This window comes from Notamacropus eugenii, chromosome 1 (genome assembly GCF_028372415.1).
Source record: "Notamacropus eugenii isolate mMacEug1 chromosome 1, mMacEug1.pri_v2, whole genome shotgun sequence".
Classification (NCBI taxonomy): domain Eukaryota; kingdom Metazoa; phylum Chordata; class Mammalia; order Diprotodontia; family Macropodidae; genus Notamacropus; species Notamacropus eugenii.
The window spans coordinates 8,429,692-8,457,485 of NC_092872.1; the positions used below are offsets into that span (position 1 = coordinate 8,429,692).

Here is a 27,794-nt window from a genome sequence, read left to right on the forward strand (position 1 = left end):
TAGATTGGGGGAAGGGGTAATCAGAATGCAAGGTGTTATGGGGTATGGGGAGGGGAGAAATGGGGAGAAAATTTGGAACTCAAAATCTTGTGGAAATGAATGTTGAAGATTAAAAGTAAATATTTTTTAAAAAGAACACTATTTTCACTTTGTTTTTTTCATGGTTTTTTCCTTTTTGTTCTTTTCTTCTTTCACAACATGACTAATGTGGAAATGTGTTTTACATAACTGCACATGTGTAACCTGTATCAGATTGCTCATTGTCTGGGGAAGTGAGGGGAAGGAGGGAGAAAACTTTGGAATTCAAAATCTTTCAAAAAAATTAATGTTGAAAATTATCTTTAAATATAATTGGAAAAAAATAAAATACTATTTAAAAAGATAAAAAGGTCTTTTTGTTTAAAGACTGGCCTTGGAGTGGTTGAATAATTTATCAGACAAAATATAGCCCACTCTCTTCCTGCTATTCAAATCTGGGCCCAACTCATAATCCACTTAAATGGACAAGGAAAAAAATGTATTATGCATTTACTATGGGCCAAGTATTAAGGATAAAAAGAGAAAAAAAAATGAAGACAGCTCCTGCCTTCAAGGAACTCACATGCAGTTGTAGGGAGATAGAAAACCCCAATCGTTCTAAGGGTGCTGCAGCAGAGCAAATAGAAAGGCCCAGGAATCTTTAGTAAGCGAACAAATAAGATGTCCAGGCAGTGTCAGGGACATGGAGAGGAGAGAAACAGGGCAGATATCAAAATCTACTGGTCCTCCATCTGACTGACAGGCTTGTATACTGGAAACTTTCAACTCACCCAAATAATATGGACAGCCATGTTGGTCTTCTCAGGGATTGGGTCTGGGAGATCCTGAAACCATCGGGGTGAGATAAAGAAATGATAGGGGATAAAGCACCCCTGTGGGCAGTTCTTCCCAGACAGCCCTTTTAGAGAAGCAGCTTCAGGGTCCTTGGAAGTAGGGACGTACTTCTCTTAGATATGTGTACTGAAAAAACAGTTCAGTGAGATATACAGTATGGCCTAGACAACAGGCCCTTTGTCTTTTCCTGTGTGGACATTTGGTGTGAATCTCATTTAAGGAGCTCTGCAGTATTTCAGCTCTTTATACTCCTGTGTGCAGATAACATTACGTTGATTGTATGTGGAGTATTTTATCCTTTATACTTGAGCTCCACACAGGACAGCCTCCATGACAATGGCAAACACCCGTGGTGAGTCTACATCTCTCAGTTTAATGCCTTGCTTGATATTAATAATTCAAGGACAAACAAAATTATTTCTATTGTTGCGTCTATCAAGGAATCCTGTATGACCTTAAAAATACATGAGAGTAGACTTGGTGGAGAAGAGCCTTTAGGTTGCATTTTGTTCTGTGAAGTGAATAAAATACATTCTCATAGTCAACAACTAATCATCACAGTAGAACCAAGAGCTTCAGTGGCTCCCTATTGCCTCTAGGATAAAATATAAACACTGCTCTGCTTAGAACTGTAGTCTCACAAACTGGCTCCAATCTATATTTCCACACTTACTGCAGATTATTTTCCTCTACGTTGTCCAAACTGGCCCACTGTGCCCTGCACACAAAATTCCCTCTCCCATCCCTATGACTTTCACCAACCACCCCTTGGGCCTGGAATATTCTTTTTTTTTAATCTTCAAACCCTAATTCTGTTGAAGATTCAGCTCAAGCCCCACCCCCTCCACAAGGCATTTCTGGATACTCCAGGTTGTTGGTGCTGTCCTCACCCCACCTCCCAAAGTGTATATTGTTTCCTTTTGGCCTTTGCATCCCCTAGTGCCCAGGACACATAGGCCCTTAAAGAATGCTTTTAGAATTGAACCAAATAGTCCTTTCATTTAGCTGTAACTTCCTCAAGCCTTCCGGCTTCATTTAGGGTAAGAATGTCAATATTGGAAAGATTCAGTTCCTCTGGCACTATGTTGACTTATTGGTTATTGCACAAGGATCCTACATTTAGAGTGTCAACAAATAAATTAATGTTTATAGGACTATGTGATTGTTACCTGCCCCAGACATCGCCAGAACAGAATGAGGGTTACCCAGAGTTGAAGACTATTTTGTGGCTTTGTTTCATGGGTTTCCACAGCCAAAGAATTCATCTCCTAGACACCAAGCTACTGGTGACCAGCCTCTATGTACTTACCCAGGCACAACTCTGTCACTTGGGCCATACTCCAAGACCTTTTAGGATGGTAAAACCTGTCAAAGCTTATACTATATTGGCACTGCCTTTGAGAACCTAAGGTCACCACCATGCTATAGCATAGTATAGGAATAAGACCTTTGAGCTAGCAAGATATAACTATGTAAGCACTTAATAAATGCCAGTTGACTGGCAGAAAAAAAATATACCTATAAGCAAAATTTTTATGTATGTTTATAAATATATGCTCCATTAATGTCTTCATCCAATGTCTTGTCATGAGTTTGGAGGTGACCCTACATGCTCAATGCCATGCTTACAGGTAAAAATTCCAGCAAGTCCTAGCATGCTAAGAACATGGACCCAGCAGCAAACTGGGCTTAACAGTTCAAGGACCTCCCTAATCACCCAGAAACATAGAACATTCCTTCCCCTTTTGACAAACAACCAAAGTACTTTTTTCTTTCCAAAGTTAAAGGCAAAGTTAATACTTGATTGGAAAAATATTACCCATTTGTATGATGAAATACTTCATCAGACCCTACACCAAGACTGATAACGTCAGTGGTGTGAGTACTTCCTTCTACCAGTAAAGGATGCAATACCTCCACTAATGTGTAGGCTACATGAACTACCGGAACCACTAAGTATTCATCATCTGGAGACACCAACTTTCTGGTAACGAGACTCTCTATACTTGGCCAGACTGGTTCTTTAGATTTCCAGTATATCAGGATCTACCAGAGCTTGAGCACTACTAGCACAGCCTTCAAGCATTCAAGGCCGCCTCTACACCACCAAGAGCAATCATGATAGGGCTTGAGTAGAGGACTTAGAATTACATACTTTAAAAAATGATTTCAAAATCACTAAAATCTATTCTTACAATGAAAAATTTCTTTCTTTACCAAAGCTGAGTAGAAGACTAGATCCAAAAGAAAGAATGGTAAGATCAAAACCTGACAGATAAAGAGTTTGGAGAATGAATCGTGGGTTGGTACTGACATTAAAAGATAAAAGTGACAAAAAATAATCAAATCAATACAAGACAAAGTGACTGCATATTCTCGTTAAATGTCAGTCAGTTGACAAGAATGTATTAAGTATTCACTGTGTGCCAGGCATTGTGCTGAGCAGGGAAACAAAAAAAGGTAAAAGATTTTTCCCTGCCCTCAAGAGGCTCACAGATCTACTGGGAGAGACAAATGTGTAAATAAATACAAAGTATAAACTATTTACATGATAAGTAAGAAGTGACTGAGAGAGGGAAAGCACTCAAATTAAGGGGATTGAGAAAGGATTCCAGGATAAGGTGAGATTTTACCTAGGATTATATAGAAATATATAATTCCATATAGAAATCCAGAGAAGTCAGAAAATGGAGAAGAGAAGGAAAAGAATTCCAGGCACAGGAGAGAGTTAATGAAAATGCTTAGGGATGAGAAAGGGAATGTCTTGTATGAGAAACAGCAAAGAGGCCAACATCACTGGACTGCAGAGTATATTGGGAGGAGTAAAGTGAAAGAAGACTGGAAATGTGAGGAGAAGGGAGAAAACTATGAGGGCTCTAATCCCCAAAGAGACATTTTTGTATTTGATCCTGGAGATGAACAGATGAGTAACATGATCAGACCTGCACTCTAGGGAGATTAATTGGACTGCTGAGTGGAAGATGGGCTGGAGAGGGAGAAATCTGTGGCAGGCAGACCAATCAGCAGGCTACAGTCTGAGTGATGAGGACCTGCCAAAGAGCCATCTTTACATTAATATTAAAAGGACAAGATTTGTTTTTATTTGAGTACATATAAACAATACTGGGAAAAGGTATTTCCAGACATCAGTCAAGCACTAGATATGATGTTAGTTATATTAACACAGAACTGCTGCTGACCTCCCCTAAATACATATTAGACACTATCCAAACAGGATTTATAAATACATAGAATTCATATCGATCTACCTACCTATGTATGTGTATGCACACGCATTTGTACATTTGTACGTGTGGATGTATATACGTATGTATAATGCATTTACAGATGTCTCTCTAAACATTATTACAAAATTTAAGCCATAGAATTTCAGAGTTAAAAGGGACTCCAGAGATCATCTAATCCAACCCCCTCTACTTGTCCCAGAATCCCTTCCCACAATATCCCTAAAAAGTGGCCAGCCTTTGCTGGAAGACCTTCAATGAAGGAGAACCCACTACTTTCCAAGGCATCCCATTCTACCTCTGAATGGTTTCAGTTTTTAGGAAAGTTTCCCTTATTTCTAGCTGAAATTTGCTTTTCTGAAACTTCTCCCTTCCTAGTTTCTCCCCCTCTCAAGGTTAATCCCATTTCCACAAGATAGCTCTTGAAATACTTCAAGATGGCTCCTGGGCCATCTCGTCCCCACTCCCCACGGCTCCTCCTCTCCAGGCTAAGCATCCCCAGTTCCTTCAGATGGCTGTTCTATAGCATGACCCTAAAGCTTTTTGACATTCTGACCACTCCAGCTTATCACCACGTTGTCAATTACACCTGCCACCAAATGCCTGAAATAGGCTGGTTGGGACAGAAGTAAAAAGGGACATAAGTGACAAGGCTCAGGAGCTGCATGAATACAGGGGAAGAAGCAGATCAGAAGCTGAGAATGACTCCATGGTTGAGAACCCAAGTGACTGGAAGGATCGGGATCCCTCAATAGAAGTAGGGAAGTGGAGTGGGGTCGGGGGTGGAACAGTAAAAGAAGAAGTTCCATTTGACACTCCAAACCCTGCCATGTCCACCGGGGGCCCAAAAGCCACAGCAAGAATTGCCTAATTTGCTCCAGACAGCAAAGAAACCCATAAAAAGCACAGAATCTAAGGGCTGGAAGGGACCTTGGAAAGAGTCCAACCTTTATTTAAACAAGCATCCATTCTACAACATACCTGATAATTGATCATCCACCTTTAGCACAAAGAGTTTCAGTGAGGGGGAACCCCCTAATTCTGGAGGCAGCTATTCCACGCTAATTTTTAGGAAATTCTTCCATAATCAAATTTAGGAATGACTTCTTGCAACTTCTATCAATTATTTCTAGTTCCACCTTCAGCAATCAGCCAAAAAAAGTCTCCTTAAGATCCCAACAGATTGTTCAAAATCACTTTCATCTCTCTAAGCATACCAAGTTATTAAAATAAACACTACCTCCTTTGAGCGTTTTCATTTTAAGACCTTCAAAATGTCCACAGCCATACAGCCTAATAAACAGACTACTTCCTGATCAATTTCTTCTCCTGCTGACCACCCTAAAATCCCAAAAAAAGAAGGAAAAAGTTACCTGAAAGGAATGCTCTGCTAGATGAATTCCTCGAATAAGGTTCAAAGCAGCACACATGATGTTCAGAATAAGAGACAGAATCCCCAGGGCTGTCACTGGCTTCATCCGGTAATTTGGAGCTTCATAATTTAAAATAATAATATTAAGTTCCTAATGAAAAGCATTTCTGATTACATAGCGTCTACATAAAGGAGAAGCTAAATAAACCACACTTCCCCTAATTATAATTATGTTGCAGACATAATTTAAATTACATCGCAGACACAATTTAAATCATGCTGCAGACATAATTATAGGTGTATTAATACAAATGGAAGCATGGTTAGGAACCAAAAAAACCAAAGTGGAAAATGAGGGACAGAAAGGATCTAGGCCTCACAGGGGCTTTTCTTCTTGCCTTTGCTGCAACACTGGACATCCCTGCCTCACCCAAACAGGGGTCTTGGAGCTATTTTTCTAGGTTTCAACGGAAAGCAACCTCTTTTGATAACAAAGAGGGCTATAGCTTTATTTTTATATGGGTTGTAGAGTCATACAAGCAATTTGGTTACATAATTTAACATCTGTCACATTAAACATTCTAGTTTTCTTCTCATGGGTATAAAAATATGCTTGGCCTTTCTCTTCTCACTCTCTCTCCACCCCCCCTCCCCATCAAATGTCTTTTTATTTCAAAATGTTTAGTGACTTTTTGGTAAAAAGGGAAACATTCCACGTATAAGCCGCTCTTGGAATGACCAGAACAAATGACCATGTGATCTGGTTCTTGATTTTTCCATGATGCCCACAGACAGTGGTGCGCCATCACCATCTTTTCCCTTCTTATCGTCCTTTCTTGTCCCCACACTCACCACAAAATAACAATCAAACCCATAGCTACTGTTAGTGTGTTAGAGTTCCCATGAGCAATTCCAGGCTTCCCCAATTAGAGCTGAACATGCTACCTTTTTAGGATTCTAGCCTTGAGACACAAGAGGCTGAGCCAAAGCACAGTCAAATGTCCTAGAAAGAAGGACTAAGTTTAAACTTTCTGGAATTTGGTTGGATTTGTGTTTCAAGCAAAGTCACATCTACTAGAGCATCCCTTTCCTAAACACATCTTTTTCACAGTGAGAGGACATAGCTGAAGACCAGATTTTTGTATTGTTCTACAAACTCAAGTTGCTACATTTGTGACCTCAAGTAGCAAACCAGCTTTGCCAACAAAGGGACTTGGCATGGTGACTCACCCAAGAGTTTAGAAGAAAAAAGATTATTTTACTTGTACTTTCAGTTTAACTTGAGATAACCTAAGATTTTTTAATGTCACATGAAAAGAAACCTGAGTCATAAATTTAGGGTAAAAAGAAACATAGATAACGGTCATGTATGTTATCAAGTTGGGAAACCAAAATCCTCAGAAGCAGAACATCAATTTTCTTATATAAGCAGGTCATGATAAAATTACAAATAATTGTGTGCTGGGCAAATAATAAGGATATGTTTCATGCATGGCCACGGCCAAATAATTCATTACCCAGAATCCAACCTATTGATAAGGGCCTCCACCATCCTAAACTAAGCTAGTCATTGGACAATAGACAATCTGGCATCAGAACGGTACTTGAAGCTTTCCAATTTGAGACAATCTGCCAGAACTTCATGTCTACTGTACAAAGAGGCCCTCAAGAAGCCACAATTACTTGTTCTTGCCCTAATGAAACACAACTTTCATGGTAAAAAGGTGTAAGAGAGCTTGGGGATCCAGCCCAAGCCTTTCATTTTAGAGATGAAGTCACTGAGGCTCAGAGAGGGCAAGTGACTTAAGGCCTAATGAGCTCATTAGCATCAGTTGTAGGATTTGAATCCTGGTCTCCTGATTTCAAATCCTATATTCTCTACAGTACAGGATGCTGCCTCTCCATTCACATTAACTGTTCAGTTTCCCTGGTATCAGTGCGATCTTTACTCACACAATTTATTCACAGGAAAATCCAAATAGCAATAGAATTGTTTTTCACTTAAGTTCTAGGGCAAGGCCAGTGTGTATTCATTTTACACATAAATATAAACCATGTGGGCAAAAGTGATGCGCACAAGTATCATTCCTCTATCATCACCACACACCATCACAGAGCACACATTCCGTTCACTCACCATATTCAACCTGCATCGGAGAGTGACTATTTCTCAGCCCATTCATCACTTCTGTGTCCTCTAGTCTCAGGACCAGGGGAGGCTGGAGCATCAGCTCTTCCTGAATCTTTTCCAAGTGGTTCTTCAGCTGAGAAGAACTTGCATAGTTAAAATGCCATTTCACTTTCTGAATGACACTATCTGTAAAAAAAACCAAAACAAAACAATTAACCAACTTCAGCAGAGTACAGAATAGTATTTGATATGGATTTAGAATTTATTAGAATTTACAAAATGAGGCTTACATTTCCAAGGAAGCAAACAACCCATGTTCTGAATATACTATCCTACTCTCATACTCTACAGCAGAATCAAAGAATGTGCACTTGTCACTAGTAACCTACTCTATTGATATTCGAACACCGGTCCTCACGGACAAAGCACCACAGTATTTATTAGTCCCTTATATGATCTTGGTAAGTGTGTGAATTATACTGAACAACATACTGACACTGGCAAAGCAGTCTGGTTAGCATTCGTTTTTTTCACAAGTAACATTGCTAACCCTCAAGAAGTAGCAAAAAACATAATGTGAAAGACAATCTTCAGCCAAGGGTGAAACTGAGGGAAGAAGATATACAGTGTCAAGGAAGGGGACCACCTGGCCACATCAACCCAGGTGAGGATATTAGATAAAGCACATCACCTCATTTTAAGGAGGAAGACAGTAAAGACGTAACTTGGTTAAGGAAGACTACACAAGAGAAATACAGAACTACTAAATACCAGCAGAATGTCCCAAACCCTACACTAGGGTGTGCCCTCTGATTTTCTCATTACATAAAAAATTACTTCAGATAGAGCCTCTAACAATTCCACATACATCTCCACAGCATGCGACACAGAATCCCTGCTGTACTCTTCCTTGGTCAGACATTAGGCAGCATTGTGTTCAGTTCTGCAGGGAATTCAAAAGAGCTAAGGTGGGAGCAGGGGACAAAACCATGTGATTTGGGTGACAGACAAAGGAAGTGTAGGTGTTTAGCCTGAAGACAGTTCTCCATCTCTTGCCTCCTAAGCCTGGGTGCTCCCCAAGTTTGTCCTGGGCCCCCTGCTCCAGTCCCATTGATTCAGTTACTATCTCTCTGCGGGTGACTCAGGATTATAGAATCACAGAATTTTGGAGTTCTTAGGACTCTCACAGCCACCTAGATCAGCCATTCACAAGTGATCTTTGAGCTTCTGCTTGAAAACTTCCAGCTCAGAGGAACCTATTCCACTTTGGGATAGCTAAACTTGTTCCAAAGATTTCCCACTTCACCCCAGATCTGCCTGTCTAAATATCTGCCCATAGCTCCTAGTTCTGCCTTCTGTGACTAAGCAGAGTGTTTGTCTAATGGCTCTTCCCTTGAGAGCCCTGCAAATACTTGAAGATAGCCCTCAATCTCCCTAAACCTTCTCTTCTCCAGGCTAAACATGCCCAGTTCTTTCAGCAAGCTTCACATGGCCTCACTACCTTCTCTGCCTTCCTCTCAGCTGTACCTCCACAGTATTTCTCAAATCCATCCCCTTTTCACCATTCATAAAGACGCTACCCTAATTCATTATTTGTATGTCTATCCCTCTATTAGATTAGAACAGGAGTGGGGAACCTGCAGCCTTGAGGTCACATGTGGCCCTGTAGGTGCTCAAGTGTGGCCCTTTAACTGAATTCAAACTTCACAGAACAAATCCCCTTAATAGAACTACTTGTTCTGTACAACCTGGACTCAGTCAAAAGCCACACCCAAAGACCTAGAAGACCACATGTGGCCTCAAGGTCACAGGTTCCCCATCCCTGGATTAGAATCACCTTGTCTAATATCTAACTTTGTATACAATATATGTAGAATGGTTTAACAAAAGATGCAGCTTGTGAAACACAAAACAGAAGATAGTACTCATAATAAGTAAGGAAGTTACAAACCAAATTTGAGAAAGGCATATGGTCTGGAAGCCAAGCCTATACTGGTGTTGTCATAGGAAGTTGTGAACTCCCACCGAAGGGCCTCCAGAAAGCAGAAGGCCATGGCCACAGGATAACTGCGGGAGCAGATCCCCATGCAGGCGATGGGTCCAGAAGAGTCAAAACTGAAATGAGAGCATCATATGTATGCCAGTCAGCACACAACAAGTGACTTGACTTCGAATCCCACAACATGTGTATACAGCACCTCTTCTACAACAGACACGTTTCTTTTGCCTTGAGTCATTCTCTAATGATTTTGTGTGTCTATATCATGTCTGCCCAGTTCAAAGATAAAGTAAATACCTAGTATAATATAATATAACATGTGCAAGGTCCTATGAGCAGCACTGAGGATAAAAAGAGAAACGATACAGTCCCTGCCTCCAAGGAGCTCACAATCTAACAAGGAAGAAAGGCACAGTCATGATTAAATAAGATACAAATGACAGCATGGTTGGGGCAAGAGAAAGATCCACAATGCTCGAGGAAAACTGGAGGAGGGAGAGCTGGAGAATTCAGGGAAAGATTTAAGGACAAACAAAAAGGCAGCATCTGTGCAGAGCTCCTTGAAGAAACAGTCAGTGCCTTCAGGTCATAGAAAAGCTGGCACCTAGGCGCCCCAACAAAGCACAGGGTATATAGCCGGCAATTACAATATAAAACACATACAATACAATACAATACAAATACAGACAATAAGTAGTTTGGCTGAAAGACCTAAGCCCAAACAGGCCTTATTACTAAAACATGGTCTTAGTTAATTGGCTATTTTAGGTTTATTTCTTAGAACAAGTTTTTAATTACAACTACTACATTTTTAAAATTTTACTATTAGCCAGCTTTAATGACTATTAACCATATCTAAAAATTTTATCTGGCTCTATTCTTGCCCAAGTTTTTCCACTAAAAAAGAAAATTAATGCTCCTTGCCTTTCCACTTCAGAGCAATTCCCGACTGTTCTTGTTCTCCTAGGCCAAGCGAAAGGGGGTATTCCATACCATTTACCACATGGGGAAAACTGGAGTCAACCTCTTTCTCCTGGCTAGTAAACAGCTGCTCAATCCCTTAGCTCTTCATTTTAAAAGCTTTTGCATTGTTCTTATTTTGTTTGCATTAAAATTAACATGATACCCAAGATACAGTTTACTTAATTAGTTGTCCTACGAGTTAAAAAAAAAAGTTCAAATGTTCTTAAGATAAAAACAAAATTCTACACACGTGTTCTACAGACTTGTTCTACACACTAGAACAAGAACACCTCTTAAAACAAGTATTTTAAAATTCAGCAATTAAGAAACCAAAGGATCTACTACTCTCCACACTGGATTATGGGATTCCTGCTCCATTTAGAAGAACAGGAGAAGAACCACAGATACGGTGGCACAATTGTGACCAAAGCCAAAGCTTCCATGATTGAGAAACCCTGACTTTTATGGAGAGCAAGCAGAGTGGTGGGACCTTTCTGCCCTATTTGTGGGATTACAACATGGCTCTAAAAACCTTTCAAAGAAATGCACTAAACTTCCACAAGATGGCGGTGTTACTGCACGAGAAAGAACCCTTGCTTTGGTCTATAAAATGAGACATAGTACTTCCAACCTTACAGAGCAGAAAGGTAGTGAGGAAATGGACTTCACGTGTATTTTTAACTAAAATTGCTTGCGTTTTTACTTATGCAATCCTTGACTGAAACATGGCAACTTCCAGTCTCCTCCACCACCCCAAAAAACTTACCTAATATAAGCTCATTACAGATCTAGAAAAGAAAAACTAAGTTCTTCTTTCCTGATACCAAGAAGTCCGTTTTATAAGAAGCACAAAACTTCTCGGAAGACTGATAGTAGTAACTACAGTCAGGAACACCTGAGCTGAAGTTCTGGCCAGCTGAAAGTCGCCTCACTTCTCAATGCACCAGGCAATTCTAAGACTTTAGGATTCGGAATCTGTGTAGACCTGCCTTGCTGAAAAAAGTTTCCTTATGTCAGGGAAATCACAGGTCAGGTTCCCAGCCCCTAGTCCAAGTTTCTCTGACTCTGCATGTAGTAGGTTTAAAAGGTAACACTTCATAATATGGTGATAGACACACTCTCCAATCTGAGCTTTAATAATCAGTTCCCCTAAGAGGAAGTGTCTCATCAATATACCAAACCGACTTTGGGCAGATTAAACTAGGTTGACAACTTCAGAGTGAAAAGAACTTGTCTGAAATACTGAAGCACATAATTCCTACAATGATGAAAATGAAAACCAAAGATTATTTAAGTATGGCCTGCAGAGCAGCAGTTGCAAGATCCTGTGGTTCCCTTACCCTCCCCTGCTTGGCAGGCACTTGGTGGGCACTTCAGAAATGACTGACTAATAATAAATGCCTGCTTTCCATCCCAGTGGGAAAAGGGACTGAAGCTAGAATCACCACCAATGGGAAGCAAATCAGAAAGGTCCTCGGGTGAAGATGCTGTAAACAAAATGCCACGTCTACGGACTTAGCAAATTAAGTATCCACTGAACAACTTTCCTCTTTGACTTCAGCCTTACCTGAAGCCCAATAGTAATTTGGGGAGCTCAAAGTTTCAGTGCCAAAGCCTAGGAATAACAGCTAGAAGAATCGTGGTATGGAAACAGTATGGAAATATTGATTGATAGGCAATCGATTGTCATGACTAAATTATATGAGAGAAAAAACCAAAAAAATGTAAAAATGAAAAATATTACAACAACACATGATTTGCATGGCATTCATGAGGACTGAGGAATTGCCAATGAGAGATTTTTGTGCACAACTGAGGGACTAAAATTTATTTTTAATCTATCTTTTATTGAACTCTAATATAGATTATCAATTATCTTGTCTTTGTAAACAAAGGATGTTGAACATGTTTCCTTGATGACTCTGGGTCAACATTCTGAACATCCTTGATTCTACAATGGTATAATTAGTGAAGGTTGTTGGGTTGTCTACCAAATGGCACCAGACGGCTGTGCTTTCCTAGGTTAAGGTTTTCCTCTTTGCATTCTCTAAGTTGTAATTAGAGTGTGCTTCAAGAAATAACTTCTGCTGGTCAATTTATTGCGTATCTTAAGCTAGGGTAGAAGTGGTAGTTTAGGGCTAAAGAGGGAAACCAATAGGCAAGCTTATTAAATCAGTAACCTGAATTTCACACAAACTACCTACATCAATGGGTTTTGTTTGGTTAAAACACGGAGTTGGATTTACCTTTTCATGAAGATGAAGGACACAGGCTGCACAAGGGTGGGGAACCTGGGGGGCCTCAGGGTGGACTGCATGGCTGCAAACCTTCAGTTCAGAACAGAAGGCAAGGACAATGGGATTGCAGTCAGAAGACCTGGCTTGGAATCCTAGGTCTGCTCCTTACCGACGGTGTGACCTTAGGCAAATCACTTCCCCTCCCTGGGTCCCAGAGACGTAAGTTAATAATAGGGCAATTCCAACCTCACAAGACTGCTGTGGGGAGGTATTTATAAAACTTAAAATGTGAAAGGAAAAGAATGGCCTCTTCTTATTACTATTCTAAGAAGGACAGAGTTCAGGGCTCAGGGTTTGGAGTCAGAAAAATTGTCTTGCCTCAGACACTTACTAGCCATGTGACCTTGATAGTAATAACTACAGTCAGGAACACCTGAGCTGAAGTTCTGGCCAGCTGAAAGTCGCCTCTATGCCTCCAGTTTCTAAAATGAGGATAATACCACTGACATCACAGGGATGTCATAAGGACCAAATGAGCTGACACATGTAAAGTACTTTGTAAACCTTAAAGGCAATGTAAATGCTAGCCATCATTATTCTCAAATCAGTGTAAAAATATCAGATCAACATTTTTGGCACCAGACTTGATCAAGATGTAGTAAATCAAAATGTTTAATTGATACAGGATATGAGTAAAAGAAAGCTAAATTTTAATGTATCACTATCAGGTTAATGACTATTACAGAAAAATAAAAGTACTAACTTACTGTATACTGAGGTCATGTCCCTCTGCAGTCCCTCGACCTGGAAACTGTGTCAAAATTAAAGACAATGTTTTTAGCCGCTTTCGGCATTCCAAAAAGTCCTGGTTATGGTGAAAATCTGTGGAGGCAGAGAGGGGCAATCCATCTCTCACCCGTACCACACAGGCAAAAAGGATCATGGACATGGTCCAAAAAGGAATTCATGAGGACTCCCTGAAAAAAAAGAAATGACATCTTGTTAAAGGGTGTGATCTGCAGCAGCCAGGAGAGGCTCCCAGCTGCATGTCTGGCCCTTTGGGGTATCTCTCCTCTTTCGTTTCCTGGCTCCAACCACGACCACAGATCCCCCATCTCCATTCTCATGTCTCCTTCAGTTCTCTTCCCCTCATCTTGCTCTGGGCCAAGAGATGGGGACACTAACAGCAAACACAACACAGCCTCTACCTGCTGTCTCTCAAGCAGCTCACATTGACTTAGGGAGTCAGCATGTTGTCCTCCCCACCTCGAGTCTCTCCTCATTGTGATCCATTCTTCAATCTGTTGTCAAAATTATCTCCCTAAAGCACAAGTCTGAACGTGTCACCACCCTGGGTCTGCTACAAATCTATGCTATGCAGCCTCATGTGGACTCTTGCTGCTGCTAGGCAATGCTACTACATACCTCCCTACCAATTTACTAGCCCACTCCCACAGCAGGCCTTTCAAACCTCTTCATCCCTCCTCAAATCTCCCCCTCCCCCCACCCTTTCAGCTGAAAATCCACTTCACATTTTGCAGAAAAAAATGAGGTCACTCACTGTAAATTAATTCCCTCTTCTCCCCTCTTCCTCATCTCCTATCATTCTGGTGCCTTCTGCATTATCTCCTCCTTCACTCTTGTCTTTCATGATGAAGTGGCCTTACTCCTTTACCATCCCATCTCCTCCTACAGATTGCTCCCTCCATTATCCCCACTCTTTCACTTATTTTCAGTCGCTCCCTGTCTACTGGCTCATTTCCTACTGCCTACAAACACCCGTGTCTCCCCTATCCCGGAAAAGAAAAATCCTTACTTATTCCTGATAATTATTGTCCCATCTCTTCTGCTTTTTGTAGCCAAACTCCTCAAAAAGTCCATTTACAATAATACCTTTACTTTCTCTTCTCTTTTCCTCTTAACCCCTTTTGCCCCCTATTGCTACAAAATTTCTAGAAGTTCTGTGTAAGTGAGAAACCAATCTGAGCAGGTTGACATTTGTTCTCTCTTAACCTTTTTCTTTCAGGAGACACTGATACCTATGTGTGGGAAAAACATAAATTTTATGAAGAAAAAAATGGAAATCTAATAGTTTAGGGAAATTGTTTCCAAGTAAGCATCAACTGAACACAGAAGAGATAACCCTTAACTCAGGAGTACCTCTTAAATATAAAAGACTACCCTCACTTGAGACTGCACTTCCCCTTCTGCCACCAAAGAAGCCCTTTCTTTTCCACAAAGGGCTAAGGCTCGGCTAGACACCAGTTCAGTGAACAGGAGCTGGGGATTCTAGTTGACTCCAAAATCACTCCAAGTCAACCATGCAACATGGTGAAGACTAATATTTGATTCTGGCTGCATTAAGAGGAAAATATCCAAGAGAAGGGAGAGAACAGTCTGTGTTCTATTCTAGTGGTATAAGATTCAGGTAGAAATGGGGGTCCCTAAACTGTATACATAAAGATCCCTGAAGATTGCATGGTGAATTAGCTTTACGTTTTAATCTGTATATTTTACTGGTTTTTAAATTTAGTTTGTTAAGTATTCCCTATTTCATTCTCATCTGGTTCGGACCACCCTTGGGAAGCCCCAGGCAACATGGCTGACACCTCTGCTTGGTTCTGGGTGCTGCATTATAAAGACACCAAAGAGCCCAAGAGCCTTCAGAGAAGGATGCGAAGGAGTGGGAAGGGCTGAGGGACTGGACCATGCAAAGATCAGAAGGCTGGAGAAGAAAAGACTAAAGGAAATCACAATTTCTGTTTTTCGAATACACCAGAATATAGTATTAGATCTGCTCCACTTGATCCCAGAAGCAGAACTAGGAATTATGGGGAGTAGCTGCCCTCCTCTTAAATACTAACTAGTCTATCTTTTTTCCATTTATACCTAACATGAATTGATATCCTTCCCTCTGCTTCTTTAACTGAAATTGTTATTAGTATAAGATGCCTTGGTCTTTTTAAAAATTGTTAATACAAGAAAGCAACTGTGTAGGTGAGAGAAATTCAGAAGTGACATTCACATTAAAACAAAAAATATCAATAAAAACTTTAGAGATGCTATCGATCTTCTGCTGCCTTCAAGTCACCTGTAATTTTAATTGTTTGCCAATGGCAACTCATGAAACTTGTATCTGATGGATAAACTTTAAATACAGGTTAATCTTTTCAGTTACTGAAAGTGAAGTAAAACCTGAGGATTAATTGTGGTCTAATATACCCTCCAGACTCACTTCCCCAACCTCTGCAGGAAAGCTGGTTTCTCAGAAGTTTAACTACTTTTCTCTTCAGGGACCGAGAATTCTCAGAGGCAAGAAGATGATTTCTACCACATTGTCTCATGAGCCCCCATCCGTGTGCTCTCCACTGATCATCAGTTAGCCAGTGTTAATTAGCTTTTAGCAACAGGTATTCACTAAGGTAGCAAGAACAGGCAGAACAAAGCGTCACTCCAATAGTCTAGGATACGTTCTCCCCTTCGTGGATACACACAAAGTCCTGGGGATAGTGGGCTCAAACTTAAGAGAGCTCATATGGACCAAGGTAAATTCATAACCCCTCAGAGATCCTTCTCTCCCTTTGTGAAGCTCTCATGAAGTTCTCCTTTGGTGTGTGTAACTGTCTGCTGGACTCCAAGTGGACAAGGGATGGGGGTGTGGGGTGTAGATGACCTTTTCTCCATTTTTCTAATTTGTTCTTAGCTCCCAATGCTGCTACAGATTGATGGGAAATCGAAATCATCCAAGCTAAGTTCAAATGATCATCCTCTAGTGGAGGGAGGCAGTGGGACGGAAGATGAAGAGAGAGGAGAAGACTCCCTCTTTGGGGCTTGTTAGGAGCTACTCCACCATTACACTGGTTTCTGAACTGGCTTGCTATTTTATCCAAGCCCCACAGGGTATATGACTTATTCTCTTCAAGCACCCACAAGACATCTTCTGTCCATCATCATCAGCTCTCAGTATGTACCTAGTTTATATCTTTGACTCAAGAGAGCCTTTAGGAACTCTTTACAACTAATGGACATTTCTGATAATATCATAACTCAGAGAGGCATTTACACCTGATAAAGGCATTAGGGCATAAATATCTTTACATTAATTGGGACTGAAGGAGCAAGACATCCCTCTTACAATAACTTAGCAGAATAATGCTACAAAGCACTAAATTTAGTGAGAAAGTCTAAAACAAACTTGGATTACTCCCCTTAAAATATAATCTCATACGGAGTTCAAAAATATCTATAGACACTTACTTAATGAAAAAAATTATCAAAGGCATCAATAGAAATAAGAACTTTTTTTAAAATTAAAATATTGCCAGATTTATAAGCAAATCTCATTCCATTACAGGAAAAAAAAAATGACCTATTTTACACATAGGTTGGTTTGGCCAAAAGAAGTCTTCATGGTAACAACACAGATCATAGAATCAGCATCTTGGAACAGCAAGAGACTTCAGGAATAATTTTCAAGCCTATCCTCAAACAGGAATTCCCCTTACAACCTTCCCAACAAGTAGTCAGCCAACTTGAAGACCTCTAATGTTGGGGAACTCATTATCTTTAGGGGTAATCCCTTCCACTTTTTTTTTTTTGCACAGCTCTAATTGTTAGGAAGTTGGTCCTATCAACCTGTAATTTCTATCTAAAGTCCCTCTCAAATCTAACATTCTATGGTTTTCTGATTGTACTCAGTTGTTAGCTAGCCATCTTGCTCTCTATTTCTCCCCTTAATCCTACTTCCTTCACTGCTAATTTTTAGTACCTCCATCAGGGTAGGAAGGAAAAAGCAGTCACCTTTACTATGTTTTAGGCACTAAGAGTTAATTTAAGGCAAGTGAACCAAGACCTGGGATATGTGATCGCTGCTTTAACACATTCTATTTATCCGTATTAACCCCAATCCTCCACACAAGTCCTTGACCATATGTCTTCAGAACTTCTGTAAGTTCAGAGCAGCTCATTTGCAAGCTGAATTTTATGGGCCACAGTAACTTTAAAGACCATTCTGGAAATCAAAGATTCTCCAAGTACTGACAATAACCCCATCCACCTTGATAATAAAAGCTGACTATGTACATACAGATTCATGTAACAGCTACTACACTCCTTCAAAAACAATTCCTGCCATGTCAATTTCTTACAAATTCTTAAACATACTAGGGAAGTTTGCTATCTAAGAGTCCTATCATAAATCACTGATAATGTAGCAAATCCTTTTGTAAAGTAAATAAAAAACTCCATAATTTAAAATTAAGTAGACTGGAAATCTAGGGTCCTCCTTAGCCCTAAATATATTTGTAAGTTTAAATGTTCATAGACACATATACGTATATGCTGGATTTGCTCAAAGGGGGGGCCTTTGTGTGAACACTACTGATGCAAGTACATTACAGATAGCATTTTAATTCAATAAACAAATATTCGTCCCCAACCGTGTGCCACGCACTGTGCTAAGTGCTAGGGACGGGAACAGGAACAAGAGCCGGCCCTGACCTCAGAGAGCTTACAACCTAAGGGGAAAGCCAGCACGCGGGCGAGAGCGCAGCGCACCCGCACGCATGAATACATAAACACGCGGGTCCGATGCGGGTGTCCCTGCCTGGCACAGGATCAATGGGTCAAAAAGGGGCGGAAAGGAGAAGTGGCTCCTCCCGGCGCTGCTCTCAACCTCCCCAAGCAGGCCAGAAGCGCTAAGAAGACCTGCCCGGACGGGGCGGGCACGCACACAGAGGGCTGGCACACCAAGGGCGGGCACACCGAGGGCAGGACAATGCCAGGTGAGCCTGCAGGCAGGGGTCCCCAGACTCAGAGGCTGGGCCTGGCGGGAAGACGATCTTCTCGGGCACTCACTAGCTGTGTGACGCCGGGCAAGTCACTTCACCCTGGGTGCCTCAGTTTCCCCAGCTGTGAAATGAGCTGGCGAAGAACATGGCAAACCGCTCCGTGTCCTTGCCAAGAAAACCCACACGGGCCTGCAGGGTCGGACACAACTGGGAATCCCTGCCTTCCAGCCCGCTCCCGCCGGGGCCGACGCCCTGCCCTCCTTCACTTTACCCTATCCTCCGGTCCGGTCCCTCCCTGCCCTACAACATGCCACCCGGGCACACGCCGCCCCCGGGCACACGTCGCCCCCGGGCACACGCCGCCCCCGGGCACACGCCGCCCCTCTTTCTCGCCATCTCCACGTCAAATCGAGTCTCTGCCCGCCCCGCCCCCAATCGCACTCCGCACACAGACGCCTTTCTGCACCGATCCGGGCATCCCCAACACCTGCCTCTCTCCCCCCACCGCCCCCGCCGCCTGCCGCGCAGGCGCAGACGCACCCCGCGCGGAGGCCGGCCGGGTGGGCCCCTCCTCTCAAGCCCCGCCTCGTCAACACGCCTGCACGCGGAGACCTCGCCCTCCCGCAACCGCTCCCTTGTGCGCAGGCGCCCTGCTCCCGCCAGCCCCTCCCTGCCGAGCGGCGGGGCTCGGCTAACGGACGCTCGGAGGCCCCCAGGCCCTGCCGTCTTACTTCGCCTCTGAGCTCCCTCTGCCGCGGTCTCCGTGTCACCGAGATCCCTGGTCAATCAGTCTCTGCGAGGTCCTGGCTCTCTTGCCCTCCCCTACCTGCTGCCTATAGCTGGGCGGCTGGTCCCGCCTGGGTCCACGGGGGAGGGGAAAGAGAAGGACTATGAGGGGGCGGGGCTTGGCTTGGCCGCCCACACCTCGCGGGCCGGTAGCTCGTGTGCGCATGTGTAATCTGGCAAAACCGTCGTTCCCTCCGCCCCCCTGCCTACATACACTCGTACGCGAGCGTCGGCGCGTGCAGAGGGCGGGGATTATCTCGGCTTTAAGGGTTTAGCCCCGCCTCTGGGGCGGGGCGGAAGGCGAAACTGGCGGGAAGCGAGAGATTCTTAAAGAGACAGGGGTGGCAGAGGGGGTTGGGGATCGCCAGAACTTCTGCGAAGCAGGGCTTGTCAGTCAGTCAGTCAGCAGTTATTAAGCGCAGACTACGTGCCAGTCTGCCGCTCAAGAGCCAAGTGAACCGGCACAAGTCCCTTTACCTCAGTTTCCCGAATTGTAAAATAAGGGGCTAGAACAGATGATTTCCAGGGACCCTTCCAAAAGTCTCTGTCCCAGGCTCCTTCCTCTGCCTCCGGGATGGAAGGTGCGACCTGAAGGCCCAGGTCCGGCTCCCGAGCCCAGCCTTCTCCCGGCAGTGATCCCCGAGGAGGCGGGCAGCAGCTGGGCGCGCTGCCACCCCCGGAGGATCTGAGGGCTTGGGCAGAAGGCGCTGCCACCCACCCAGGAGCCTTTCCTCTCCAAAGCGGGTTCTGAACCTGAAGATGGACTGTCAGAGGAGCTGGGAAAGGCGAGGTCCGTGTCCGGAGCTGAGGCCGCAGAGTGGGCCAGGAGCCACCGGGGATTTAGAGTGGGAAGAACCAGAGGACAGCGTGGACTTGGAACGTAGACTGTAAGAGCCAGAAGTCGGGGAGATGTCACCGAGAACCTAGAACGCAGAGTGTCACTGGGGAAGAACCCGAGAAAACAGCGTCAGAAATGGAAGGGACTGAGAACTTTTCTTACTCAAACCAAAACGTGCCATAGAGTTGACCTGGAGTCTGGAAGACCTGGACTCGAACCCTGCCGCAGAGAGCAACTCTGTGAACTTGGCAAGCCACTTACCATTTCTCTCGGCCTCAGTTTCCTCATCTGTAAAATTCAGAATTGGAATCTGATGACCTCTAAGATCCTGGTCCAACCTTAAAACTCTGCTCCTGTGATCTTCCTCCTAAATACACCCTTCCACACAGACTACAGGTTTGATGAGTCAAGAGTTTGATATGGCGGCCAAGAAACCTGATGCAGTCTTCTGCTGTACTGAGATACATAGTATCCTGGACTAGATAAGTGACAATTCTGCTGTACTTTGCCCTGATCAAACTAAATATGGAGTATTGTGTCCAGTTCTGGATTCTACATTTTAGGAAAAACATCAGTAAGTTGGACTGTCCAAACATAGACAAATAGGATAGTACAGGGGCTCAAGGTTAAGCCATGTCAAAATCACTTAAATGAACAAGGGATGTTCAGCCTGAAGAAAAGACTTTAAAAAAGGATGGAATCCTGTTTTCAAACACTTAGAGAAGAGGGATTAGACTTGTTCTGTTTTCACCAAGAACTAGGGAAAAAATGGGTAGAAATGGTAAAAAAAAAAAAAAAGTCACATTTTATGTACCTTGATATAAGGATATACAGAAATATGTAGGAAGGAAAATATATCTTGATATAAGGAAAAATCTTCCTAACAATTGGAGCTATCCAAAAGTGAAATGGCCTCCTTCTGAAGGTGGTAGGTTCATCATTTAGAAAAGATGCTGAAAGTAAATCCTGTAGCCCTGAGTTCAAGTTTTCTCCCTTGTAAATAATAAACCTTACACAACTTACTTCAGAAGATCATAGGATATACAACTGGAAGGAACCTTGGTCATTTCGTCACAGAAACTTAAAGTCAGAAGGGACCTCGAAGGGCATCTGGTCAAACCTGCATCCAAACAAAAATAGTCTTTATAGCATTCCTGAAAAGTGGTCCTCCTGTCTGACAGTTTCCAGGGAAGGCAGCCCTTTTCAATTTTGCCTAGCTCATGGTTTTTTCTTTCCCTGAGCCAAAATCTCCATTTTTTTCTATCTCTGGCCCCTGGGACAAAGCAGAGTAAATCAAATCTTCTTTCATAAGAAGGCCTTTCAAATACTTGAAGACAACTATCAGGAGTCCCCTAAGTCTCCTCTTCCCCCACGCTAAACACTTCTGGTTCTTTCTACATGATTACATGATATAATCTCTAGTGCCCGCACCATCTTGACAATGTCCTTCCTAATACTAAATACAAGACTCCAGCTTTAGTCTGTCCAAGGCAAAGGATGGCAGAATCATCACCTCCCTCCTCATTCTAGACACAATGCCCTTATTAATTACATCTAAAATCACATTAGCTTTTTTTGACTGATATCACAGTTTTCAGTGTATGTAATAGAAAGAGTGCTAGACTTAAGTCAGGAGAGTCCTGAATTCAAATCTCACCTCTGATACCAGCTGTGGTTATAAGTCACTTAATTTCTCTGAATATCAGATTCCTCATCTATAAAGTGGCAATGCACACACCTGTGGGATCTACTTCCCCAGGTTCTTATAAGCATCCAGTGAGATCATGCATATAAAGTGCTACATAAATGTCAGCTCAAATCCCCAGAGCTCTTTTCACACAAATTTGTCTAGCCAAGCATCCCCTATTCAGTTGATTTTTTTTAAATCTAAGCATAGGACTTCGTATTTGTCCTACTAAATTTCACCTTTTCAAATGTGGCCCATTATCCCAGCCTCTCAAGATCTTTGTTTATTTATTCTATTATCCAAAGATTTAGTTATCCCTCCCAGCTTTGAGACATTTGCAAATTCTATAACCATACCTTCTATGCCTTAATCCAAACGCCTTTCTAAAATGTGGAACATCACAAAGCCAAGGATAGGTCCCTGGACCAATCTATCAAAACCCTCCCACCCAACTGAACATGAATCAATTACTCACCACCCTTTGGTCCCATCATTTAATTCTCTCATTTTACAGATGAACACTGAGGCCCATAAAAGAGATGTGACTTATAAAAGGTCACATAAGTAGAGTGAGGATTTGAATACAGGTCTTTTGATTCTAAAGTCAGGGACCTTTCCATTATGCTACACCTACCTCATGGAGTGAATGTGAAGAAAGTGATTTGTTGATCTTAAAGAACTTTGTAAGCCTTCAACTGGTGTATGTATGTACCAGCTTAGACAACCAGAGAGATTAAGGTGCTCCAAATAAGACTGTTGTCCTCATAGAGTCAAAATCTGTGGCCTGGTAACATCCATTTATTAAACTGAGAAGAGAAATATATATCCAGTTCCTTGTCCATACAATGGAGAGTTGGCTGTACTTTGGCACATTCCCCTGAGTTGGCAGGTGGATGACAAATGCGATTCTAGAAAACAATGGCTCAGTGCCACAGGAGTGACGTTATTGGTCTTGGAAGAGTACACGTTGCACAGACTACTGAAGTTTGGCACCTCCAGCTCCTGAGTTTATCATCTCCAAGGGACAACAGTTCTTCCTCTTATCTTCCCTATTTTCCCATAGAAATAGATTAACTTTCAAATAATACCTGATTTGGTTTACTTTTCACTTCTAGGTACTTTCTACCCAAGGTATCCCAACTCAGTCCAAATCCTTTCTCATAACAACCTTGCCCAAGGAAGTTTTCAGTAGATTGAAACTGAAAACAAAACAAAACGCAGCTGCCTAACTGGTTTCCCTGCCAAATGCTACATAGAAGTCAAATAGATGAGGACATAGAACATGGGATTTGGCGTAAGAGAAATCAGTAGGTGCTTGGAAGATGGTAGTGAAGTTACTGAGTGGTGAATAAGTAGGAATGGTGAAGTTGGTGAATTAAAGGAAGGTTAAAAGGAGTAATTCTTCTCCCCTTCTTCCGCCTCCCCACTAACCACCACTTCAGCAAAATAATCTTTGGGAGCAGAGACTGTGATAAATCATAATAGAAAAGTGGAAAGAATATAGGACCCTAAGTTAATTCAGAGATTAAGTGTTACTTGAACCAAACTACAAACAGACTTTTCATGAAATTAGAAAAAATTGCAAAATTCATTTGAATGAACAAAAGACCCAGACTCCTGAGGGAATCATGAACACAAATGAGGAAAAACTCTTTGACAAGAACTGTTTAGAAAACTGAAGAGAGTTTGCAGAAGATAGGTTTAAACCAGCATGTTACTCCATATATTACAATAAGCTCTAAATAGATACATGACTTATATATGAGAGATTACATCATTCAAAAATTAAGAGAATGGAGGTAAGTGCCTTTCAGATATATGGCTATGGGGGAGTTACTATCCTATAGGACCCATCCTATCTCTCTCATGCTTTACCATTTCCACTTATTCACCATAGACTAAGCAAACAAGGGATAAAGAAAATCCTAAATGATAAAACAGATCATTTTGTCTACATATAATTGAATAAAAAAAATCAATGCAGTTTGAAAAAGAATTTTAAAAAACTTGAGTAGGAAAGAACTTGTATCAAAAACCTCTCATAAAAACCTGCTATATGAGATATATAGGAAATTGATACAAGTGAAATCACCAAGAGTGTCTCCTCAATATGCAAGTGATCTGGAGATATAAACAAACTGTTTTCAAGAGAAAAATGTAAACGATCAGCAAACACATGAAAATTTTGCTGCAAACCACTTATGTATAAAAAAATTTAAATTTAACCAACTATGAATTTTCACCTCACCTCATCAAATTGGCAGAGATGAGGGATATAGAAACAGTCAATTGTGTAGTGGCTATGGAAAGGAATAGCTATGGAAAAATATTAATGCACTATTGGCAGAGTCGTGAATTACCAATCATACAGCATTTATCATATCTACTATGTGCCAGACTCATGGATACAAAGGTAAGAGAGTCCTGATCTCAAGGAACTCAGCGTCTAATGGGACAGACAAAATGGAAATAACCACGTGCAAAAAAGATACAAACAGGATAATCTGGGGGTAGTTTCAGAGGGAAGGCAGTAATGTCAATGAGGATCAGGAAAGACTTTTTGTAGTAGATGAGACTTCAGCTGAGACTTAAAGGAAACCAGGGAAGCTGGGGTAGAGATGATGAGGGAAAGAATTTCAGGCATGGGGAATAACTATTGAAACTGCTCAGATTTAGGAGATGGGGTGCTGTGTTTGAGGAAAGGGAAGGAGGCCAGTGTCACTAGATTGCAGTGTATGTGTTGGAAGGACCATGAAGCATACAAAGACTGAAAAGGTAGGAAAAGACCAAGTCACGAAGGACTTTAAAAGCCAAACAAAAGATTTTATATTTAATCTGGAAAGTGATAGGGAATTACTGGAGTTTATTGAATAAAGGGGTGACATAATCAGACTTGTGTATTAGGAAGATCCAATTGATAACTAAATGGAAAGTAGACTGGAGTGGGAAGAGTCGAAGCAGGAAGACCAACCATCCGTCTACTGCAATAGCCAAGAGGATGTGGATCTATACCATCAGTGGCAATGTCAGAGAAGGGAATATATACAAAAGAAAGTTGTGATGCTATGATGGTAGAAATAGCAGGATTTCACAACTGATAAGTTGAGAATGGCCCCTAGCGTGCCAACCTGAAGACGGTGGCTACTCTCAGCAGTAACAGGGAAGTTAGGATAAGGGGAGGATTTAGGAGAAAAGATAATGAAGAAGTTTGAAACATGCTAAAATTAAGATATTTATCAGACATCTAATTCAAAATATCCAGTAGGCAATTGGACATATGAGGGTGGAGGTCAGGAAAGTTGGCCTGAGAGTCATCTGCATAGAAATGATCATTGAAACCATGGGAGCTGATGAATCACCACATGAAATAATCAAGAGGGAGGGAAAAAAAAGTACATGGGACAAGACCTGAGGAGACCCTTACTGTTAATGGGCATGGCGTAAGTAAAGATCTAGCAAAGAAGGCAGAGAAAAAGTGGTCAGACAGGTAAGAGGAGAATCAGGGTGGAACATTATTACAAAAACCTAGAGAGAAGTCAGTGTCGACAAGAGAGTGAGGGAGAACGTCAAGGGCTAAAGAAAGGTCCAGAAAGATGAGGAGCCGGAAGGACTCGGAAGCTGGGCTGGGGCGTCGCCAAGGGAGCTGTGCTCAGCTGACTCAATAAAAGAAGTTCTCACTGTCTCTTCCTGTTAAATGTCCTTTTGTTAATTATTGTATGACCTGTGAATGTCTTGCACTGCTCCAATATCCAGCCTAAACTACCACAGGACTGGCCTCTGGCCTACCTTATACCAAGGATAAAAGGATGGTTCAATATTAGGGAAAAGACCAAAAGAAAACCCCTGTATATGCCAAGGTGTTCATATCAGTACTTTTTGTGGTAGGGTTCTATTTCCTTACCTACAAAATGATGAAGCTGGACTAGGTGCATCCTGTATCTTCTTCTGTAAATCAGGAGACACCAAACCATAGATTTTGTCCAATTATTCCAGTCAAGTATTTGCTATATCTGTACTTTACTGTCCCATGAGAAGCCTGCAGGAAGTAGGGAGGGAAAGGGCAGCAAAAAAAAGAATAGAGATGGTGAGGAGAGAATGAGCTACGTCTGCTGAGACTGAAAACTTTTCTGGGCCTGTGGCTGTCCACCTTTTCACATGAACAGACAAATGAATTACTCCTATGGGCAGTAGATGGCACTGGTGAGCAGGGAAGGCAGAGCAGTCAATACTGTATCAGGAATGGGAGGAAACTGCCTCTCCCCTTCATGGAGATGTGGATGGAACTTTTTATTTATTTCTCTTTTTGCTTTGGGGACCCACGGGATTTCACTGGAGTCGGGGAGCCCCAAGGGAGGAACTTCCTCTACCAATGCAGATTGTAGATCAGCAGTTGCTGGGGCCATTGGGAGGTTCAGTGACTTGCCCAGGGCCACAGTCCATGTTCAGCAGAAGCTGGACTCGAACCTGGATCTTCCTGACTTCAAGTCCACTTTCCTACCCAGTTTACTACATTGCCTTGCTTGGAACTCTCTTTTAAAGCAGAAGTTCTTATTCTGGTATTCATAGATCTCTCTCTATGGGGAGTTTTCAAGGGATTTGTGAACTTGGATGGGGGGATAAAGTTAAACTTTCTTTTCACTAAACTTTGAGGTTTTTGTAATCCTATGGGTTTAATTTAATTTTATCCATTATTCTCACTCTGAGAAGGGATCCATAGGCTTCACCAGACTAAAGAGTCCATGACACACAAAAAATTAAGAAGCCTTTTTTTAAACCCTTGGGGCACCAAAGATTGTGGCCTCCGGAAGTTTAAAAGTGAAAGTAAGGTGACAACTGCTTTACCTGATTGCAGTCTAAGACTCACTTTTTTGGAGTCTGTGCATATGTACTTCCTCCAATACACTGTAATCTGATTTAATATGCAGCTCGAATCTCCAGTCAGTTTGTGCTGGCAAACTCCAAATGGCTTTTATGAACCCTCAACACTATAAATCTAGTTTCCTTATGGGTTGAGTTTGCCCTCCCTCTGTAGTTCCTATAGCATTCAAATAAGAAGAATTGGCACAGATCTAGTCAATGTCCAAGCCTTTTGGTTTAGTTCCAAAACACAGGCTACGTTATAATTAGGAGAGGACCTGCTCTGTGTCCTGAGATCGGCATACGCCGATCCATTGTCTTTAATACCCCAAAGAGCCATTTCTCTCAGGTTGTTTCTAAGTCCATGAAGACTTCCAAAATAGCAGCAGGAGTTCTGGTAAATTAAAACACACCCTACCATATTGGAAAGAATATTAGGCCAGGAGTCAGTAAATGTGAATTCAAGTAGGGCTTGGTATAAGGGAAAATCTCTTAATAATCAAAACCATCCCAAAGTGGAAAGTGCCTCAGGAGGTAGCATCAGTTTTCTCTTTCTGGGATTCTTCAAGCAAAGGCTAGATGTCCTCTTGTCTTCTATGCAGAGAGACAGCATTCTTGTTCAAATATGAATCAGATTAGCTGGCCAGTGACATCCCTTCCTATTCTAAAATCCTGGGGTCTTTTTGAACACGGCCACATATAATGTGAGGTTACTTGACAGAGAAGCTTGGAAGGTCATGGACAGATGGCTGTAGATCACTCTGTGGTCTCGTTACAAAGACAGAATGATACAGCATAAAGAGCCCTGAATTTGGAGCGAGAAAAATTGAGTTCAAATGCTACCTGTGCTACTCATTACCTCCAAGTGGCTTCAATTTCTTTCTTGAAAAAATGAATGAAGAGTTTGAATTATAAATCTTCTTTTATCTTTATCTTCTAAATTCTATGATCCTACAATCCTGGTTCCTCTCAGTGGAACGTGGATTCCAAGTTGTGTCTTAGTAATGATGGATCATG

At 42.0% G+C, this 27,794-nt stretch overlaps 1 protein-coding gene and 1 long non-coding RNA gene across 3 annotated transcripts in view; both read right to left on the bottom strand.

Moving 5' to 3' along the window:
- SEC22C (SEC22 homolog C, vesicle trafficking protein) overlaps positions 1 to 20,601 on the bottom strand; it is a 40,212-nt gene extending 19,611 nt beyond the window's left edge. The window contains exons 1-5 of one of the 2 annotated variants that reach the window (XM_072652052.1): positions 19,341 to 20,601; positions 13,588 to 13,797; positions 9,573 to 9,736; positions 7,628 to 7,807; positions 5,492 to 5,610 (exon numbers count right to left, since the gene is read on the bottom strand). In XM_072652052.1, the coding sequence (XP_072508153.1) occupies positions 5,492 to 5,610; positions 7,628 to 7,807; positions 9,573 to 9,736; positions 13,588 to 13,769 (645 nt within the window). In that variant the 5' untranslated portion in view covers positions 13,770 to 13,797; positions 19,341 to 20,601. Of the gene's footprint in view, positions 1 to 5,491; positions 5,611 to 7,627; positions 7,808 to 9,572; positions 9,737 to 13,587; positions 13,798 to 14,028; positions 14,300 to 19,340 lie in introns of those variants that run through there. The other variant, XM_072652064.1, reaches the window with a different exon arrangement.
- A 658-nt stretch (positions 20,602 to 21,259) lies between these two features.
- Positions 21,260 to 26,098, bottom strand: LOC140532924 (uncharacterized). The gene is made up of 3 exons (XR_011976741.1): positions 25,822 to 26,098; positions 22,555 to 22,969; positions 21,260 to 21,353 (listed from the first exon to the last, which is right to left on the bottom strand). It is a non-coding gene; the product is annotated as an uncharacterized lncRNA (long non-coding RNA).
- Between the last annotated feature and the right edge of the window lie 1,696 nt (positions 26,099 to 27,794).